The sequence below is a fragment of the Portunus trituberculatus genome, chromosome 39 (genome assembly GCF_017591435.1).
Source record: "Portunus trituberculatus isolate SZX2019 chromosome 39, ASM1759143v1, whole genome shotgun sequence".
Taxonomy (NCBI): Eukaryota; Metazoa; Arthropoda; class Malacostraca; order Decapoda; family Portunidae; genus Portunus; species Portunus trituberculatus.
Genome location: NC_059293.1, coordinates 17,431,579 through 17,452,548, shown reverse-complemented (window position 1 = coordinate 17,452,548; position 20,970 = coordinate 17,431,579). Strand labels below are relative to the sequence as shown.

At 42.9% G+C, this 20,970-nt stretch overlaps 1 protein-coding gene and 2 long non-coding RNA genes across 14 annotated transcripts; 1 reads left to right on the top strand and 2 right to left on the bottom strand.

Moving 5' to 3' along the window:
- Positions 1 to 227: 227 nt before the first annotated feature.
- Positions 228 to 6,265, bottom strand: LOC123515513 (E3 ubiquitin-protein ligase TRIM17-like). 5 transcript variants are annotated; one of them, XM_045274190.1, is made up of 5 exons: positions 6,150 to 6,265; positions 2,591 to 2,855; positions 2,113 to 2,358; positions 1,527 to 1,868; positions 228 to 1,389 (listed from the first exon to the last, which is right to left on the bottom strand). In XM_045274190.1, exons 2-5 carry the CDS (start codon positions 2,828 to 2,830, stop codon positions 898 to 900), a joined length of 1,320 nt encoding a protein of 439 aa, XP_045130125.1. In that variant the 5' UTR covers positions 2,831 to 2,855; positions 6,150 to 6,265; the 3' UTR covers positions 228 to 897. The 5 variants fall into 5 exon arrangements, with proteins under 5 accessions (XP_045130125.1, XP_045130126.1, XP_045130128.1 ...); XM_045274191.1 differs by having other exon boundaries at positions 6,112 to 6,205; XM_045274193.1 differs by lacking the exon at positions 6,150 to 6,265 and adding an exon at positions 4,327 to 4,732.
- Positions 6,266 to 9,927: 3,662 nt separating this feature from the next.
- LOC123515511 lies at positions 9,928 to 18,178 on the top strand. Of its 8 annotated transcripts, none has more exons than XR_006677886.1 (6): positions 9,939 to 10,049; positions 11,820 to 11,981; positions 15,589 to 15,685; positions 15,966 to 17,424; positions 17,555 to 17,755; positions 18,010 to 18,178. It is a non-coding gene; the product is annotated as an uncharacterized LOC123515511 (long non-coding RNA). The 8 variants fall into 8 exon arrangements; XR_006677889.1 differs by having other exon boundaries at positions 15,586 to 15,685; positions 15,975 to 17,424; XR_006677890.1 differs by having other exon boundaries at positions 11,820 to 11,985; positions 15,586 to 15,685.
- Positions 17,823 to 20,796, bottom strand: LOC123515512. Its single transcript, XR_006677893.1, has 3 exons — positions 20,311 to 20,796; positions 18,547 to 18,752; positions 17,823 to 18,142 (listed from the first exon to the last, which is right to left on the bottom strand). It is a non-coding gene; the product is annotated as an uncharacterized LOC123515512 (long non-coding RNA).
- Positions 20,797 to 20,970: the final 174 nt, after the last annotated feature.

Sequence of the window (20,970 nt, the reverse complement as noted above, 5' to 3'; positions counted from 1 at the left end):
TGTCCTTCACTGCGATCGTATGTGTGTGAATGTTCAAGATGGAAAATATGTCAGAAAAATATATCCTGGGAAGCAATAAGGCAAACAGTTCACCTGCAGAAGCCGAGGGAGATGTGACGTACTTGCCGCGTGTGTTTGAATTCCTTTAATGATTAGTCTGTTCGGTAACCACACGTTACCCTAGAGATCAAGTGGAGTTCAGCTGACTTGTAGTAGTAAAGATAATAATTGTACTACTTTTTAATAATGATAATAACAGTAATTACAATAACAACAATAATAGTAATAATAATAATAATAAAAGTAATCGTAATAACAGTAACTATAACTATAACGGTAACACCAAACAAAACTATAACATTACAACACTATCCATGTCCTCCGCTTAATTAACAGGCGAAATCACTGCCTTAAAATTGCCACCGCAGCACATACTGAACCTTCCGTGGTGTCTTGGCTCCATTCAGCGACACAGGCACAGCTCCATCACTCGGGTCTGTAAGTGGTAGCGATGGCAGCGGCAGTTCGACCAGGGCACAGAAAAGAGCTTAGCGGTATATACCTTCTATAACTTCCCTTGTTTAACCTGTAGTGACCAGAGCTCTGACCATTACGGTTCTTTGCAAGGTGGATTAGTTTAATTATTTCCATAAAGTATAATATCACAGTTTTCTTCTAAAGTAACATCACACATCTCAGGGAAACGTTCGATCTTTGACTTGTATTTGACATAACCAGCAGGGCCAAGTATGATAACTTTCCCTTCAGTTCGTTGAGACAGGTACTCAAGCTGCACCTTCACCATCCTTCACTTCGCCACTGAGTCAATACAAAGTCATGAGTACGTGGCTAGAGGGCAAGCAGCTCCAGATCATAGTTTTAGCATTTTTCAGTGACTCACAACGAGAGTTCTGGGAGCACGAGACCACAGTGCGTGATGATGACCTCCTTGACTGGGTGATGGTTCACGGCAGCGCTCACCACATTCATGCCGCTCACCACCTCGCCGAAGGGACAGGGGAAGGTGGCGCCTGTCTGACCTCTCGTGCAGATGCCAAAGCCGTGCTGGTCAATGAGCTTGCTGAGTGGGATGAGGAGTCCCTGGCGCGGCTCCTTGCTGTACTGGTCATCCCACTCCAGGTCAGCCAGCAGCTCCTTCATGCCCCGTCCGTCGCTTTCCGTCCAGTATTCTCTGCAGCACAGCGTTTCTTTCGGCCTGCCCTTGTACGCCACGTGACTGAAGCAAGACCCGACGTAAGATGGTCCCATCGTGCCCATGCAGAGTGCCAGGAACTGTTGGGCTCGGCGTAGGTGACTCCACAGGCTGATATAGACTCGGCCCAGACAAATGCCGCCCACTCCCAGCTCCAAGAACACCTCGGACGGCATCTGCAAGAGAAACGGATGGCCTAGATGACGATAGTGAGAAGATAGTGAATAACAATCAAACTACCCAAGGGAAAAGTTGGGGTGTATACCGTCGCCACAAACAAAGGGTGTACCAATTGTTGTTTTGTCGTACGTACCTTGACAGATAAGTAGCCGTCAGCAGGGTGAGAGGTGGAGTGCAGCAGAAGACGACCCTCTCGATAGTCCAGCCTCATGCGCCGCGTGTCGTGGTGTTCCCCTTCCAGCGGCTGCAGTGACGCTTGAGACTCGCTGTTTTCCAGATTTTCGATAAAAGTTACATTACCGAGTTTCATATTCTTAAGTTTCTTTTCAATGTCGCACAGTTTCATTGGCAGCCACGTTTTGTTTTCTTCCGCCACAACTTTTACTTTAGTCTCGCACTCCAAGATGTCCTCCACACTACGGGCTTCATCAGTGTCGGCTGACAGGAGGTCGATTTTCTCCTCCAGGCTCAGTACCTGTTTGTGCCATCGTAGGAAATGTTGCCTTAGTCTTAGTGTTCTTTGTCTACAACTAACGGTCTTACTTCATCTTAGAAAATGAGCTAAGGAATCATTCGAGAAATGCATGTTTTAAATGTATGTTATTCAAGTTCTGACGTCTAAGGTTATCTAAGATTATGAATGATAGCTTTCAAGGTTACCAGGCCATAGAAACAAAGTAAAGAAAAATTAACGTTATTGTAAATCAATAACTTCTTACCTGCTTCATTTTGGTGGTCAGGTAGTCGTACAAATAGTATATCTCTCCTCTGCCTTGCATCATCTCGTCACTCAGGTGTGCTAGCTGCTTGTTGAGACGTGCCTTCTTGTTCTCCATGACCGTCTTGATGGGCAACACGGAGTGGCCTTGCTGGTGGTTCGCATAGAGGCACAGAGAACACAGTGGCACTCCGCATTCCTCGCACCAGAAGCGGTGCTCCTCCTTGTGGTTTCTGCACCATCCAAACTGCCAACAAAAGTCGTTAAATGACAATCCTTTTTTTCTGGAACACCTTGCCTGTTTCTGTACTTCCTCCTTGTGACCAACTCTTTTTTCATAACCCCTTTTGACATCTTTTTAGGACTGGCACCTCAGTGAGCTTCTTTATATAATTCATATTGTCCTTATCCAGTGCTCGTCTCATATAAAAAGACCTCAGCGATCAAGCAGGTTTCTTCGGAATATTTCCAATGCTTACCTTCATGTCGTTGTAATTGGAGGACAGGCTGGCCAGCGGATAGCAGATGGGAAGCTGGCTAATGTCCACAATACCGGAATCCTTTCGACAGGTTGGACAAATCAGGTTTCCCCGCGATGTGTTGTGAACAGCCGATATGCAGAAACGGCAGAAGGTGTGGCCGCATGGCAATACCAGTGGGTCGCGGGTGCCCTGCTGGTACACCTTGAAGCACACGAAGCAAGTCACTGCCTCCTCCATTACCTCATGGTTCCCTCACCACTATCTGCAGCATACAACACCACTAAAGATGGTACAATCCTTCCAAGCAGCGTTAGGGAAGTAAACAAGGGAATCAGAATAGTATATTTAGCAATTCCTAGCCAGTGCATTGCTTGCTGGCGGCTATGGAGCAAGAAGGGAATCACCGTGATTAGCTAATAAGGAAAAAAACATGTCAAATAGGAGGAAAAGTGTTAATTTCCTAATTATTGGTGTTGATATCAAGTTTTGTCAGTTTAGATGAGTGAATAAGGGTACCATGCACCTGGTGATGAATGATTACATTTTATACTATCATATATTGGCACTGCGGCTTGATACACACACACACACACACACACACACACACACACACACACACACACACACACACACACACACACACACACTATATTATCTTTACAGATATGTATTTATTGAGGTCGGGGTTATGACCATATCACAGCCACAAAAATCCATGGTTGAGTTTTTGTTTTCGTTATTGTTCGTTGGAGAGATATATCATAATCTGATAAGTGGGAAGTGGGTGGAAGGTTGTAAGGAAACGTTTGGTCTTTGATGGCAGGCCATTGCTGTGGCAGAAACACTTGATACTCCACTGTTAGAATGTCATTCAGGTTTTGTATACCTTACATCTGATTTTTTTTTCTATTTATCACCATTCACTTCCACTAAATTCCACTAAATGCCCTCAATCCTCCAATTTTCTTCATACATTTCTTCCATCATTTTCATGGTACTCCGTCACCATGTAAGCGCGTCCCTCGTTATGTAACCGACACCTCTCTGCCTTCTCTCCACTTCCTCCATGTGCTGTTTCCACTGTACTTTGTCACCAAGGCAACTCCTACTTCATAACAAGCAGTCATCTGTCACCAAACAAGACTGACGAGCCCGTGGTACCAGGTACTGATTCTGGTTCTCTGTCAGACGCCTGATAAGACTGTGCCCATCTAGATAAGTTTCAACTAACTACTCTGGAGATAAAGGAGAAAGAATCATGTTAACTCTCCACCAGTACATGTTTCTTTCTTGCTTTCACAGACGCTACTCACTGTAATGACTCGTCTTGAAGTACTGGAGAGCCTTAAAGGATCGCGGCGAGTGGACGAGGATCAAACCCATAGCAGGGCACACACGATACGCTACTTTACCAGTCGATGCAACCATTGTTTGCAAGTAGTTTTTAGTTTGTATTGGTTTACACTGCTACTACTGATGCTACTGCTACTGCTACTGCTACTATTACTGTTACTACTACTACTACTACTACTACTACTACTACTACTACTACTACTACTACTACTACTACTACTACGAAGAAGAAGAAGAAGAAGAAGAAGAAGAAGAAGAAAAAAAGAAGATAAGAAGAAAAAAAAAATACCAATAGCAAAAACAAAGGGCCGTACCAAGAGTCGCGAAGGCCAAGGCACGGACCTTCCTTTCGACCAGCAAGGCAAAGCCTTCGCCCTTACCTTCAATCCGTACCAAGAGTCACCGTGGAAGGTCTGCTGCTAGCATGAGTTGGTAACAGTTGTTTCGGTATTGGTATGACTGTAATCCGGATTTGAGCTCCACGAACGACAACAAAACCACAGTGCGCGCTACAAGAATGGAGGGAAGAAGCTGTGACCGGGCCTCGCCACTCACGCACGAGCAGAGAATAATGATTCTCAATCTTGTGAAAGAGAATAAATAAAGACTTGCAAGACCGCTCAACAAACCCAGCTAGCCTTCACAAGAAAAGTTTAGCTTGGGAGGCGATCACCAAGTCAGTTAATGCCATCAACATTTTTTGATATCAAGATATTTATAGCTAAATAAAAATTCAAGATTTTAGCATCAGCTGGTGCTCAGTGAGAAACTGACAATGTGAAAAGAGGCAGGCTCAGGTAGTGAGTAACAAGCCCACATGTGATCAGAGTTATTGAATATCTGTGTCCTCAAGCATTCCTTATTGAAACCTGGCTTGCCACACACTTAAATAATTTTTCTTCTTTTCAAGTTTTGTATATGTATAGCAGTTCTGAATGTTTATTGTTGTTGCTCAATTTCACTATGTATTTATAACAGGTTTATTCAACAACTTTACAGACTGCAGTGTTTTCATAATTTCCAGAATTCTTAACTTTCTTTTTTTTCTGTATCCTTCCATTATCCCTAAAGTGGTAATTTATCATGTGTTTGGAAATCACTGTCTTACAAAATCCATATCAAGAAGCAGTGGTAGTTCATTACAAGAGTTGAGAAATTTGTATTCTTTGGGATCTGCTAGACCACAATTTGTATGCATATCATTAAAAATTCCATAGTTAACACATTAGTATAGTCAATCATGAAATCAGTGAAAAGTTATCTGTTGACTTAGCTTTAACATTATTGCACTCAATGCTTATGTCACTCACTGTCTTTGTTGAGAGAGAGAGAGAGAGAGAGAGAGAGAGAGAGAGAGAGAGAGAGTTTGATAAGAAGTCCTGGGTTGGTGTGAAGTGGGGTGTTTGTGAAATTCTCTGTCTACATCCCTACATACATCTTTGTGGTTTTGTTTTAAACCTGCTTATACAGGCTAGTATTTACCTTGTGACTGGCTTTTCTTTGCATACTTTGACAGCCTTCTGTCTGTTGGCAGTTCACCAGTCACTTCCTATTCTCCATTAACCCATGCACATATTTGGTCTTTAATAGGCTTGGATGATGAGCTCACTAAAGAAAATATTTATTACCATGAAATAAACAGTGTAACTTTCCTGACAAACGAAAACAAGCTTCATAAAACAGCTAGGTGGCGAGCTTTCTGGATCCACTGCGTTCTTCCACCTCGCGATTTTAAGGCGATCCTTCACTATTATAAAAAGAATAGTAACTTAAGTGGAAACATAACTATCGGTTTTCCAAGATTGAAAATATTACTTGATGTTGATTTTAGTTCATACTATTCGTTGGTTACTCCAGCTTACGAAAATTATAAAATGTTTCTTCGAAGGTCATGTGGAAGACACGGGGGCACCCATGCCTTCCCTTCGACCTTCCCTCTGCTCTTCGTTCCAATAATGACAGCGACTCTTGGTACCACATTACCTTCCCTTCTACCCTCGACCTTAAACCTTCGTGACTCTTGGTACGGGCCAAAGAAACATCTACACCCTACTATCACTATTACTACTATCACCGCTTTACTGCAGTACTACAACCCCAAACACCACCACCACCACCACCACCACCACCACAAACTCACAACCACTACTACCCACAATCCTTACTCCAAATAACACTGTTCCACCACCACCACCTGCTTCACCTGCACGGGAAAGGTGTACCAGTGGCCGAGGTGAGACGCTTTGTGAAGGTAAACCAGATAGTGACTGCACCATTATGTAGTGTGTGACCCACTGTCCCTCCAGCCACTTACTTATCACATTTTATCAAGGGAGGTCACCGCGACACTCAGCCGATAAGATTTGGATATTATCATGGTACCTTTTTTTTTTTTTTTCTTCTTCTTTTTCAATTGAAGTCTTGAACGTAGGGAAAGATGAAGGAATAATGACATGGAAAAACGATAATGATAAATGAATAATGCTGACGAAGTAGCTACTGATGATAACGATTCTGCGTCTTGTCTACGGAAGGTATTCATTAAACTGTATAGTACTACTCCAAAACATTTCTGCGCCACTTCTTCACTACATTCAAAATCCTCTGCTATTTTTCAAGTTTGCACAGCTTATTTCAACGGCGTATTTTATAGTTGTAGTGACAGATTAACATTTCTACATTAGTAACAGGATATACACTCGTGAAAAACCCGGGTAATTCTTTTTGTGGGCTTTGAAAATAGTTGTGGGGAGAGAGTGGGGCGTTTCAGAATGCAAGAATACAAACCTTAGAAATCTTAAACTTCTCAGACCGCCACAGCCTTGAATTGATCCTAACAAAGTGGAGAGATGCAGGTTTAGAATATACCTCTTGAGACTCACCACTGACACCAAAATGAGTGATCAAGTAGTTAATTAAAGTAACCCGTAGTTTATATTTTCCCTCAATAGAATCATGAATAAAGTACCGTAGTGTAACTGAATGCGAACTACCAACAATATGAGGCTAGTAGGACAAATCAATACAAAATTTTACATTAAGATAAGGGAAATGGGATCAGGTTCTCGTATCATTTTCCTCCTGTGCCTGCTTCACTTTGCATCCTTTAATGACGAGAGTGACGAGGGAATGAGCTGCATCAGGGGCCGTCTCATTGTTTCAGCCACGAGACAATGGTGGTGAATCTTGTATGTAACAATAAAGACTGATATAGTGCACTAACAGATTATTCAGGTTTCACGAACGTATTGTATTCCTTTTCTCTTGCCTCTCTTGCCTCTAAAGTTTATATCGTCATCTCGAGTTAAACAATCGGTTTCTCAGGTCGGTGAAGTAATAAACAAGGTATGTATAAGGGTTAAATTGCGTAACATGACTTCATTCCTCTTCTCAGGTGTTGTTCTTGTCTCACTGGTCCGTATTCAGAAACGCTTTGTTCTCTCACCACCACTAGTTTCAAAGGCACCGAGATGATTAGGAGGGTTTTTCAAAGGCCACCGAGATGATTAGGTGGGTTTTTCAAGGGCCACCGAGATTATTAGAGTGTTTCTACCCTTCATAATGTAGAAATCTTGTCACTGCCTCTAGAAACGTAAAATCACCTTAAAGCAAAACTCGTGTAAATTTACATAAAGCCTTTTGAAACAGTGGAGGTGAAGCACAAAAGTGTTTGAGAACATGAACCTTAACTCTTGTGCAATTCGATTTAGACCGTCCACCTTGAAGCAAGATAATTACTAAAAACAAGCAGCTACTCAGGTTGGTGAAATGATAATAAGGAATATTGATACAGAAAATAAACTGCGCAACACTACTTTAAATAGAAACGAATATCGAGAAAGGAGAAAAAAACAATCAGTCCTTCAGGATGTAGTGAACCGCAGTAATCTTTGTATCTGACAGTGACATTCCGATCTTGTTAGTAGTGGACAGTACCAAGTTGAGCCGAGGTACTTATCTCGGTTGCATCACCCGTTCGGATAGCACTACCAATATCAATATGAGTGTGTGTGTGTGTGTGTAATGTTGATATCCACGTATCGTATCAAACAGATGTCAGGTGTTTAGACGGAACTACATATTGTGACGTCAGAATGTTAATCGTAAGGTGTTTCTTTGTGGTATTTTTAGGTGTAGCGTTGTCCAGGTGGCATTGATGTGTTATCCGTAAGTATCGCCCTTTTAGAGTGTCCTTACCTCATGTTGTTGTTTATGTACCAATCCCTTGCTCTTCAATGCACCTGAGGATATTAATCAGTAGTGTCCGTCATGCGTTTTTCTCAAGTTTAATCATTAGTTCCTGTTTTTCGCATCAGATTAGAAAGTAGAGATAATCAAGGAAGTAAAGCGTGATAACTTGTATGTACGTTTGCTTGGTTGTAATGTGTGTGTGTGTGTGTGTGTGTGTGTGTGTGTGTGTGTGTGTGTGTGTGTAATAATAATAATAATAATAATTAATGGTTTATTGATACAAAAGGCAGCCAAGAGCCTAAAAAAAATATACAATAAAGGGATACATAGTGAAAGCAAATCATTATAGAGTATATGTAAAACTCCAAACGTCACAACTCCAGCAGTCAGAGCTAAAAATGACGTCTAATACAGGACATTAAAAGCTTTGCAATTATGAAGTTAGGAAGAGTTGAAATTAAATCTTTAGGGAACTTACGGTGCAAATAAAAACATGAATCTGAATGCATATGTACCAAAGCTGATTACGAATTAATAAATTTGACAATAGTAGGAATGATGCTTTTCTCGTAACGGTCAGTCCTGGGAGGTGGTACAGGGACAAGCTTGCTGTGGTGGCGGACTGCTTGTTGTGGCGGTGGGGCGTCAGGGGGTAGGGAATGACGGTATCTTGGGTTCTTGAATACTTTGGTTCCGCAAGTTTAATTCGGTGAGTGCATCCTGATAGTTAATGATAGTTAGTGTGTGTGTGTGTGTGTGTGTGTGTGTGTGTGTGTGTGTGTGTGTGTGTGTGTGTGTGTGTGTGAGTGCATATCTTATTTTCAAGCCTTTTCTAATTGCCCTTTATCAGATCTCTCCTTAAATATATAAAAAAAATAACAATAAAACAAAAAAGTAATAAACTAATAGGAAAAAGAAATCCAATACGACACAGTTTATACAGAAATTGAAAAGAATAAAGATTTGTGTGAGTGTGTTGGGTTGGCAGTCACTCGGGACACTTTTTTGCTCTCTGGATGCGAGGAGAGGTGATGGTGGTGGTGTGAGGGTCAAGACGGCGGGGATAGAAATGCAGACCTCAGCTTCAATGTGGAGGCAGAGGTCAAAAGCCAAAAGAGGGTTGTCGAACAGTCCTTTTAGTGTGTATTAAAAGCAGAAACCAGTGTTGTGGTGAGTGAAGATATGTTACTTTTAGAGAGAGAGAGAGAGAGAGAGAGAGAGTGTGTGTGTGTGTGTGTGTGTGTGTGTGTGTGTGTGTGTGTGTGTGTGTGTGTGTCTGTCTGTCTTGAAATGTATTACGATATCATGGACCAATAATTTACACTAGAAGAGAAGAAAAAGACAGTGCAGATTAAGGTCAATGTAACAAATATGGAGCTTTATGAGAGGTTAGTGGGATGTCACGTATAGATTGGACTTCCCGTCATGTCAGCCTAGATAGCAGCGTGAGTCTTATCTTGTATCTTATGCATAGTAGTGTGTATGGTGATAATGTTGCCTCTCCTCCTCCTTAATACATATACACTCGCACAGTACATCTACCTACCTACCTTCTTATCTATCAATTTGTTTATCTACTGAAGATTTTTAAAACGAACCTAGTGTGTGTATTTTAAGCTGCTGTCCATGGTCCAGGTGTAGGTTGGGCTTCCTCACTCGGGGCAACGGTTTCCTAGCGGGTGGGTATTGATATAAAAGATACCCCAAAAAGTAACCCCTTTAGCCCATAAATTCCCGTGATAAAGCCCACATGGTATAAAAAAAAAAAGCTCATCTAATCCTCTTCTTTTCTTGGAATGTGTTTTCAGGAAAGTCTGAAGTAGTGAGGCTATCTGTGTCTTTTCCTTGACCACGAAAAAACGAGGGAACACTTCAAGACCGCACGCCTCGCGATGAATAAGCTAAGACCCAGGTGAGCCTATACTATGTTGACGGCGGGGCTGAAAAGTGGGACCAAAAATAAGTCTTTGGGTATGAGAATAGGTCACTTGTAGAAAAGATACATTTCACCTCACATTCCACAGCGAATAAGCAAAGTCAGGTAACCCAAACTGCTTCGAAGGCTTCAAATAATAAGCTGCGAAAAATAAAGCTTTAGGTAAAGAGTCAAGGTCATCTGCAAAGAAAAGGGATCACCTGTTTAAGTTTAATAAGTTAATGAAAGGTTAGAAAGATGGTGTTGACGGTAATTCAAGTTCATTATTGGATTTTATGCCTAGTAAAACCAAACTGAACTGACGGCACATTCTAGCGGTAGCAGTGACAGTAAATCCAATGTGTTTGATGTATTAGTGAAGTTTATTTAGTTGATGAAAGCTTAGATGGTTGGTTGTGACGGTGATGCAAGAGAGCTGCCACTAGAGTGTTTTCCTGGTTCCATAAGACGAGTGATGCATTTGATAGCCGCTTCATGATGATAGAAAAAGCAACTTATCACTTTTCCTCTGTGTGTGTGTGTGTGTGAGAGAGAGAGAGAGAGAGAGAGAGAGAGAGAGAGAAAGATAAAAGCCTTAGTGTTTGTTGTTGCTCTCTCTCTCTCTCTCTCTCTCTCTCTCTCTCTCTCTCTCTCTCTCATACAGTAATCGTTCGTATCGCCTTATATCAGTCACTGTTTTTATCTTTTACCGCGTTATCTAATCCAAACAAAAAGAAAAAAGTTTGCTTGTTTATACGTGGCGTGACGATTCGCTTCACCTCTACACACACACACACACACACACACACACACACACACACACACACACACACACACACACACACATGAGAACCAGAGCAACATTTTAGACATAGAAAAAGACCCATTACATTTCTCTTATTACTGGCCAAAGCCAATCTCAGGAAGCGGTCTGGATGTTGTCTCTCTTTTTCCTTCTCTTACTATTTTCCTTTGTGTGTAAGTGGTTCTGGTTGTGGCGAGGGTGCATGGAGGGGCGGGGTGCGAGATTGTGGTGGCGCTGGCTTTTGAAATCAGAAAGCGAAACATTGAAGGGAATATTCCAAAACCTCCAAAAGCATCGCGTGAATAAAATAACCATTGAAAAGAAATATATACGGGTTCGTGGAAGCGTTTGTGCGTATGTAGGTATTGGAAGTCTTTTTCCTTTAGTTCGTGTCAATAAAGATAGCTCAATGGCGAAAGAAGAGGCGTTTTTTCTCCTATTAATGAATTTCTTTTTCTATTTTTCTTCATTTTTTCGTAATTTCTGCGATCTTTTACCGATGTCCTCGTTAGAGAGAGAGAGAGAGAGAGAGAGAGAGGGAGGTTGGGAGGCAGAGGAGTGGCTGTGTGAGAGCGTACATTGCTTCATCACACTTTCCGACTCAGCAGTTCCGCCAGGTCATGAGATCAGCGATGTTTTCAATTGGTAGGCATAACCATTCCTCCGTCACCAGCCCCCTGTGATAACTCCACACACACACACACACACACACACACACACACACACGCGTATAGTCAACGTGCATGCTATTGCTTGCAGTCGGAAACAAGTCTGACTGTAAATGTGGAAGCAACTGTTCGCTCGTTGATTATAAGATTGTTTCAGATTCCCCTACTTTTCATTAACTCTACAGACACTATAGGAAATTAAAGGAGTTATCATAATTCTAGAGGTAGTTCAACAAAGACTCTGCTTCATTAGTTAGGTAAAAAGCACCTTGTCATGTCTGATCACTTCTGTAGCCATGAAGATTCAGTGTTCGAAGCCGTAAGTTGGTCTGAAGATTGAACCACCGCCCTCTCCCGGCTCCGGCTTTCACTCAGTGTGTCGCAGCTCGCTAGGAAGGACAGTGGATTGTGTTGTTTCTCCATTTTGTCTGTGTTTCTTCATCATCGGTGTTCTCTGTAAGTACGTTTCTCTAGCTATGAGATGACTACATTTTATTCACTTACTATTTTATTTTAGCTTGTATTTTTTGCTTGTGTTTTGTGTTAGATTTGATTATATTGTAGCATACGTATTTCTAACAACCTTCCATTCTCCTTTCCCTTCTACATTCTTTAAGAGTAGGGAGAGAGGGAAGAGCGGGAAGAAGATAGGAAAGAGAGAAGAGAGGGGGATAGGGAGAGCGGGAGAGGAAGAGAGCTGGAATGAGAGAGCGGAAAAAAAGGTTAGAGGAAGAGGGGGAGTAGATGAACAGTTAACTTCGAACTAGCGAGTGAAAGTTATCAGAATCCATTATCATTTTTCTTAGTCTTTTTATTATCAGCGTATCTTGGAAGCGAGCTGAACCACCAGTGTTGATCGTACGGCAAAAAAAGAAACCGTATAAAAGAAACCTTAGAATACCAGGCCAGTTTCCGTAGTAATTACAAGATTTAAATTCACCCGTAACAACTTTAGAAACGGGGGGGAAAGGGAGAAGAAAAGAAAAATATAGATATGAACAGTTTCTTTTGAATATTCGCCCATTTTCTTTTCCCTGAAAATTTTTGAAGGGGAAACTTCGATATTACTTACCCCCTTTCGCAGACTATAGTTTTAAAGCAGCCTTTCTCAATAGGGACATTACCATAGGCCCTCGTGCGTCATTCTCGCCCCCCACGTCACATTCCTTTTCATTTCCATCGCCGACATCTTCAACTTTGATCTAATTTTCATATATTAAAGAACCGGACGGGATTCTGTGACGGAAGGTGATTTCTGCTGAAGAAAATTCACAATTTTTTTTTTTTTTTCTCTCTCTCTCTCTCTCTCTCTCTCTCTCTCTCTCTCTCTCTCTCTCTCTCTCTCTCTCTCTCTCTCTCAGCGCCTTAGGAATTAATATCTTTTGTTGTTTCTCTAAATTATATCTTCTCCTCCTCCCTTCTCCCTTCTCCCCTCTTTTCATCAACTGGCTCCCCCACCAACACACACAGACACACACACACACACACACGCGCGCGCGCACGGTAGCTAAGTGGTTAGAGCGCTGGCTTCACAAGCCAGAGGACCGGGGTTCGATTCCCCGGCCGGGTGGAGATATTTGGGTGTCTCCTTTGACGTGTAGCCCCTACTCACCTAGCAGTGAGTAGGTACGGGATGTAAATCGAGGAGTTGTGATCTCGTTGTCCCGGTGTGTGGTGTGTGCCTGGTCTCAGGCCTATCCGAAGATCGGAAATAATGAGCCTGAGCTCGCTCCGTAGGGTAACGTCTGGCTGTCTCGTCAGAGACTGCAGCAGATCAGTGAAACACACACACACACACACACCATTCCACCATATTAACTTTCCGTCCCTCCCTGCCCCATCCCTCTGTCTCCTCCCGCTGGTCCTTCCTCCCCTTCACTCCCATCATCTGCTTCACATCCTTACCAAATTGCTGTTTTTCCCCTTTTTCCTCTTTCCTTTCCTTCGTTTTACCTTTTGATATGTAGATGGCGTTGTTTTCACCATCTCGCTGGCGGCGCTGTTGGCGTTAGGTGGCGGGAAGTAGGAGAGCGGGAGGAGGACAATGTGACAAGACGTGAAGAGCCGATGGGTGAGGATGGGATGTGTTGTGTGCTGGTAGATGTGGCTTGGAAGAATGTGGTTGAGATGCAAGTATGTGTGGATGGCTCTCTCTCTCTCTCTCTCTCTCTCTCTCTCTCTCTCTCTCTCTCTCTCTCTCTCTCTCTCTCTCTCTCTCTCTCTCTCTCTCTCTCTCTCTCTCTCTCTCTCTCTCTCTCTCTCTCTCTCTCTCTCTCTCTCTCTCTCTCTCTCTCTCTCTCTCTCTCTCTCTCTCTCTCTCTCATAATAATCATCAATCATCAGCATCAATTTCAATAAGGATCAAAGAGGAGAATGTTTGCAAAAGGCTTTATTTATTCTTTTATTCGGTGGTGAATTACACGTAGAGGAGCAGACTGGAAGATAATCAGTGTGGTGAAATGATGGAAAGGATCTAAGTAGAGAAAAAGTATGACTATTACAAGTGGCGAAAGGAAAATGAAGAAAAGAAGTAAATTTAATCAGATTCACAAACAGGCTGGCTTTGTGGCTCCCCCAGCTGCTTCATTTAGCCTTGTGCCGCGTAGGAGGTAGACGTTGACTTGCTTTCCACTCTACAAAGAGATTTTTGGCGCGCTCGAGATACTGTGAAAGACTGAGGACTGAGAAAGGCACGTCTGGCTTGAGAAAGTGACGGAGAGAGACTGAGACGACTAGGAAGAAGGTTAAAATGTGGGAGAAAGAAGGTGGAAGTCCAAGATTTAGTGGTGAAGGGATGAGAGTAGAATAGATGGGTAGGACTATACTAAAAGCAAGACGACGAAATGGGAAGGGTCTGTGGTAGGCTAAAATCTGGTTAGGAAGGCAGGAGGGAGATAGAGGCCTTATTGGTGGGAAGAAGAGTATACCGCAAGTTAGTTTAGATTTATTGTTTCCGCTACGTTGGTTTCTACTGACGCCCAGGAGGGAAAGTGAGGGGAAGAAAGAGCGGAGGGAAGTGATGGAATGCGGTGAAATGTTGCAAGGAAAACTGGAAAGGAGAAAAGGAGAAAAAAAAACAAAGGAAAGGAGAACAGGCAGCCAAACCCTATACATTTTTTGGCCTGCAAGAAAACGAAATAGAAAAATGAACAAAAAAATAATCTCAACTTGCATGCATCCTTCACCTCTTGGCAGGTGCAAAGAAATCATAACCAACATCGCAAAAAAGAAAGGAAACGAAAAGAAAAGAAAAAAGTAAGAGAACCCCTTACGTATGTCTTTTGCCCCCCTCCCCACACTCTCTAACAAGCAGTGAAGTAAACAAGTAACACAGCGGAACAAGTAATGCAAGTAAAACATTATTCCCGGCATTTCACGCAACACTTACGGCTCTTCCTGTCACCAGCCACAGCGGGACAACCAAACAAAGGCGATGACGCAATTCCCCAGTAGCAAACAGGCGCTGGACGGCAAAACAATGGCAGCCCCGTCCCGCTTTTGTTTGTGCTTGACTAATAGCGACACTTTGGCGTTGTGCACGACAGGGCAGGAGGTGGAGGCAGGTTGAGGCTGTAGTGTTTATGGTGGGCGGAACTTCGGGAGAAGAAACAGACGGAGTGGTAGGAAGGCCATGGGGAGGTGTGGAGGGGGTGGAAGGGCAGGCAAGAACGTGGTGTGGACTGTGGAAGAGCCTGGGGTGGAATGGAGGGAAAGGCTAGGGCTAAAAATATAAGATGAGAAGAGAGACTGGGAGAGGAAGTGGATACGTTAACGAGTTGTGAAAGGGAGGATAGGAGGGTTAAGGGTAGGAAGGGTGGATAGGGCGAGAAATGAGAGATTGGAGAGGTGAGGGGGAGAGTAGTGGACGCGTTCCAAGACAAAACAAGCAGTCCTCCTCCTCCTCCTGTCTTATTCTCTCTCATTCCCTTTTTTACTCTCCTTGTCTTGTCACTCACTGCTTTGTTCTCCTCCTGCTGGACAAAATTTTTACCTGTCAGCAATTCAAAGCCTTGTGAAGGGTTACTGGATGGGATGTTTCACCGTCTTATTTTTTTTTCAGCAGCTCCATGAAGCACGCGGACGTACAGCATGGTGATGACACCGACGCCACCCTTGAGAGGCACACCAGAGGACCTGAGTGTGTCTAATGAGTCGCATCTGTACGTATGTGTCTGTCTGCCTGCTTTTCCTTCCATCAACTAGTTTGCGGAGAGAGAGAGAGAGAGAGAGAGAATTATGTGCGTGTTATCTTGAAGTAGTTCTGTAATAGATCACAACAAAGATCTCTCTCTCTCTCCTCTCTCTCTCTCTCTCTCTCTCTCTCTCTCTCTCTCTCTCTCTCTCTCTCTCTCTCTCTCTCCTCTCCTCTCTCTCTCTCTCTCTCTCTCTCTCTCTCTCTCTCTCTCTCTCTCTCTCTCTCTCTCTCTCTCTCTCTGCTAGACCTCACAGACAGTCTCCTGCACGCACTCGCTACTCGGAAACATACGCAGGAAGCTGGAATGCAGAAGGCGAAATCAAATCAGAGAAAAGGAAACGAAGAGCAGGAAAAGTATGAGGAGCATCTGCAGGTGGTCTGGAGTCCAATCAGTGCTGTGCTCCTGTGGCTGCAAGAGGAGAGGAGTGTGGGGGCAGCCAGACACAGATGGAGAGACGAGGACCTGTTGCTGGCAGGCGGAGGAAAAGCAGTGGGAGAGGAAAGGGACTGCGGTGGTAATGGTGAAAAAGACAAGACAATACGAAGGTTGGGTTTGGCAGTCACTAAAGATGTAGTTAAGTGAGGATATATGAAATGCGTCCGAGTAGGTGGTGGTGGTGGTATTGTTGGCCGCCTCTTCGAGGATGTGATAAGCTATTATAATAATCTAAACTATTTGAATTGTAAAGTGTTGGTGCCTCTTGGTATGATATATTAAGACCAGAGAAGGTGCTCACGTGACGTCTTCATGCCTACACGTGGCAGTTCTTGTATGAAGCGAAAATCTTGTCTAATACTTACTTTTTATGGATCATCCCACGAAGAAGAAAAAAACAGCTTTTCCTTAAGGTTCCCAATGACTCCGTATTAACAACCAAAATTAGTCCACTCATTTGAGAACCGATTGTTTACATATTTTTTTCTGAACTTTTCCAGCTTTAAATATTTTAAGGTTATTAGAGCGAAGGTGATTTTCTCGGAGGCTCTCTCTGGCGCTGCACTCTTTGCCAGAGATAAATGTCGGACAGGTGTTATTGACTTTGCTGTCCAATACTCCGCCTCTAAGATGGCAAGAGCGAAGGAGTGACAAGAAGATACTGTACCGTCATGGATCCTTTCTCTCGTTCAGGGAGGGACAAGGAAAGCAAAAGATCATCACTATCATACACCTATCGATTTCATTCAGTCGTTAAGGAAATAGAAACTATAAGGGCAAAATTAACGCTGGAAAACAATCCTTGATACGTCTGTGTGTGTGTGATCGCAGAATTAGCATAGGTGGTGGCGGCAGCAGCGGCGTCCCCGTTCTTATCGACAGCCGGTCTCTTGGGGCCACCCTCCCTCTGAGGCGTGCTGACCGAATGTTATTGGTTGCGTACCGACTCGATATTCAGCCCGGGCAGATGTCTTATCCCTGCCACCTGCACCTGCCTCGCATCGCACGCCCTACCCCACTAGCTCCCAGACTACGGCTCGTAACCCCAGAGAGAGATGAGTGACAGTGAGGAATGAGTGAGTGAGTAGTATAGTTTACTTGAAAATAACACTTATTTCTAATGAAATGCCTTTTTTTCTAACAAACTTATTTCCAGTAGAAGTTGGCTACTGATGAGATGGCCTAGCTACGCATGGTGCTGAAAGAAAGAACACCAGTGTTGTGAAAGACGACAGAGCAGAGGGACTTGTCCAATATACTGAGACGAGGTACTGGTCTTAATAACTTTTATTGGTGATTCATTAGTTCTTGAATCCTTTCGCCGTGAAAATTAAAGAATTTTGCTATGAAAGAATGCTTTTGACCTTTAAGACAATACTTACATTTTCTATTTTCCAGCTTACGAGAACCGTGACGCAGTTGAAGACACGCAAACCTGGAATGAGCAAGCTTCAGGAGTCCATGACTGAAGAGTGTTACCACAGCTTCCTACACTAACGGACCACTCTATCCTGAGCCTGCTGGAGTCATCCCCATTAAAGTATCTCACTACAGTAGTACCCAGAAAAAAAAATCCTAAGACTCTCCCGATATTTTGTAGTAAGTAATAAGGGTGTGTAGTTTATATAGTACTAGTTCCAAAAAAAATTTGTATTAAAAAAATTTGTATTATAAATATTTTTTAATTGTATGCATTACAAGGCCTCTGGAATTTTGGGGGGGCTATGAGCTATGAAGGACGATGGACAACAGCAGGCAAGATACCATGGGGCAGGTGGAACTCAGGAACTTACTTCCATAATATATATTTTCTATTTTCCAGCGTAAGTAATGACTTCTTCCATATTTTCCAGCTTACGAGAACAGTAACGTGGTTGTAGCAGACAAGAAAGAGGCTGCTGGAGGAGTGTTGCCAGTAGTATCATCTACACCAATGGGCCACACTATCCTCCCTGCTGGAGTCTGTCACTCTCATAACCTGAAAAACTTTGAATATCTCAATTAAATATCCCTATAAAAATAGGAGAGTCACTTACTTATCCCTCACGTACAATATAAAAAGAGGAGAGTCACTACTACTAGTCTTATCCCTCACGAAGAAACTGACAAGTGGGGAGAGAAAGGGGAGGGACTATGTGGGTGGAGCTTGTTACTACGTCACCATTTCTTCACTCGTCCGTTTCTTCGTGAGGGAGAAGTGCCATTATACACTGTTGACGATTCTTGACACATTGGGATATTCGGGGAGGGTGTCAAGTACACTGGCAAAATTTCATAATATGCGTGTTCTTTATTCTCTAGAAAAACGTGCCCTCAAACTCTGATATGGTTAGTTAGTAGATATGATTCATAGTTATATACAATGACTCCTAAAACTTAACGTAACGTACCTCTGAACTGATCATTTGGTGAGCCTTGAGCCTGTTTTTAAGGCCATCTGAGACAGACCGTTTCATCATCCTCTTCAGTACTGCTGAGAAGGGGACGTTTTAAGAGGTCCCATATGGTGCAGAGCAAGCTGCTAAATCCAGACCGGAATTTCATAAGCGAGCTCCTCTCATCCTCTATCTTCTAAAGCAGTGTGAGCTGGGGCGCCCTGGGCGGACAGAAACACATGTAATAAACGAACATTTCACTATTACATAACATTAAAAGGAACTTGATTGAAACTTGCTGAACATTTCACTATTACATAACATTAAAAGGAACTTGAAACTTGCTGAACATTTCACTATTACATAACATTAAAAGGAACTTGAAACTTACTGACATGTTTCAGAGAGTGAGTGGGGATGGGGGAGGTTAGGTTAGGGAGAGAAAGGAAGTGAGTGAAAGCGAAAAGAGGGGAGAATGAAGAGAAGCAAACTAAGGAGGTAGAAAATAAAGAATTGATGTTTTTGAGTTGTGTAATTAAATACTAGTTTCCTAAACATAGACTTATTATCAATAGTATTTATGACAGCCACAATATCAAAAGAAAACTCCAGACGTTTCTAGAAGAAATAGTGGAGGGCGATAACGTGCGTGAATGATGGTAGTTGTATGGTTTTGATAAGTAGTTTGAGGAGACCTGAAATCAGTGTCTCAGATTAAGGAGCCCGAAATCATGAAATCGATCAATCAATCTCTCAGTTTAAGGAGCCCCAAAATCAATCTCTCTCTGTTTAAGGAGCCCCGAAATCAATCAATCTCTGTTTAAGGAGCCCCGAAATCAATCTCTCTCTGTTTAAGGAGCCCCGAAATCAATCTCTCTCTGTTTAAGGAGCCCCGAAATCAACCTCTCTCTGTTTAAGGAGCCCCGAAATCAACCTCTCTCTGTTTAAGGAGCCCCGAAATCAACCTCTCTGTTTAAGGAGCCCCGAAATCAATCTCTCTCTCTCTCTCTCTCTCTCTCTCTCTCTCTCTCTCTCTCTCTCTGCCGCAGTCCAATAACCACGAGGGTGGCTCCAAGACTGCACAATACGGCATACACGGTAGCTACGTCATTCTCCCTGTGGCTGCATCAACGTATGTCATGCAGCTTTTCACCTATACGCCATGTAAAGAGCAGTTAACCGACTGGAGAATAGTTAAATAGGTATGGCAGCCAATTATCTGTTTTCTGCCTTGCAAACTGGGAGAAAAGCCGCGTAATAACTCCGTTCCAGCAGCCACGGAAAATATGGAAATTATTCCGTTGGGCACCTCAACAGTTAAGGCCATATGGCAACGCTAGGGTTAACGAGAGCGCGCTACATCTCCCACCGGGTAATTAGGTTTGGTAAGAATTCGAACACGAGCAGCCTTAACCAACTACGCCATCTAGCCCCTGCAGCCACGGAGACAATGACCTGTCATATGTCATATCTGCAGACATGGAGTCACAGTTGTGTACGTCCGAGTGTATTGGCATGTAACCGTAAGCCCGTGTCAAAAATAATAAATAAATGAATCACAAAAACCTCGGGTCTCCTCAAACCGCTCAACATCAAACTATTTGACTGCCATCGTTATCATCCTCCACATTACCCTACCCTCGTCCTTTATTTCCAAGTGATGTCACACAAAACACGAAACAACACAGCTAGACAAAATTCACGTAAGAATTAAATATACACACCAAATCAGGTTGCATGTAGCTAGAAAACGGAAAAGAAAGCACAATCAAGACCTACCTTATAACACCACCGTCCGCCGTTGAGCTGCGACGCACTGACTGGAAGCCGGAGAGGACGAAGAGGGCAGTGGGTTCAGTCCTCCGAGCATCTCAAGGCTTCGAACGCTCTAAATCTTCATGACCGTTTCTAAAGGCAACATAAGTCATCACCTCAAAGAAGGCGTTTTTTCCCTATTCACTGAGGCAGAATTTTTTCAAACTAGCTCTGGAATTATGGCAATAGTCTTGATAACTGGTAGCTTCGAATTGATGGAGAAAAGACGTTGAAAAGCAAAGAAATGTGAACTGTGAATCTGAAACTCTGTAACGAATGAGCGAACAGTCTCTTAGTCTTTGTTGTTTTTGACTGCTCGCAAACGCACGCACATTGACTATAAGTGTATTTGTATGTGTTTGTATATATCATAATGTAGCAATATGTGAATGTTAATGTATTCTAATGTATGTATAGAAGTATAGTTTTGGATATTCATGTTATTTATGTAACTATCATTTCTCACTTTTCACTACTTGTTGCCTTTCATATTCACTGTAGCTTTCGCAACAATTCCTTCAGTCTGTATTTTCACGAATGGGAAGGGAGACATCATAGGGACGACGTAGGAATAGTTATGGGGCAATTCTCTCTCTCTCTCTCTTTGGTTTCGTAAGACGTGGA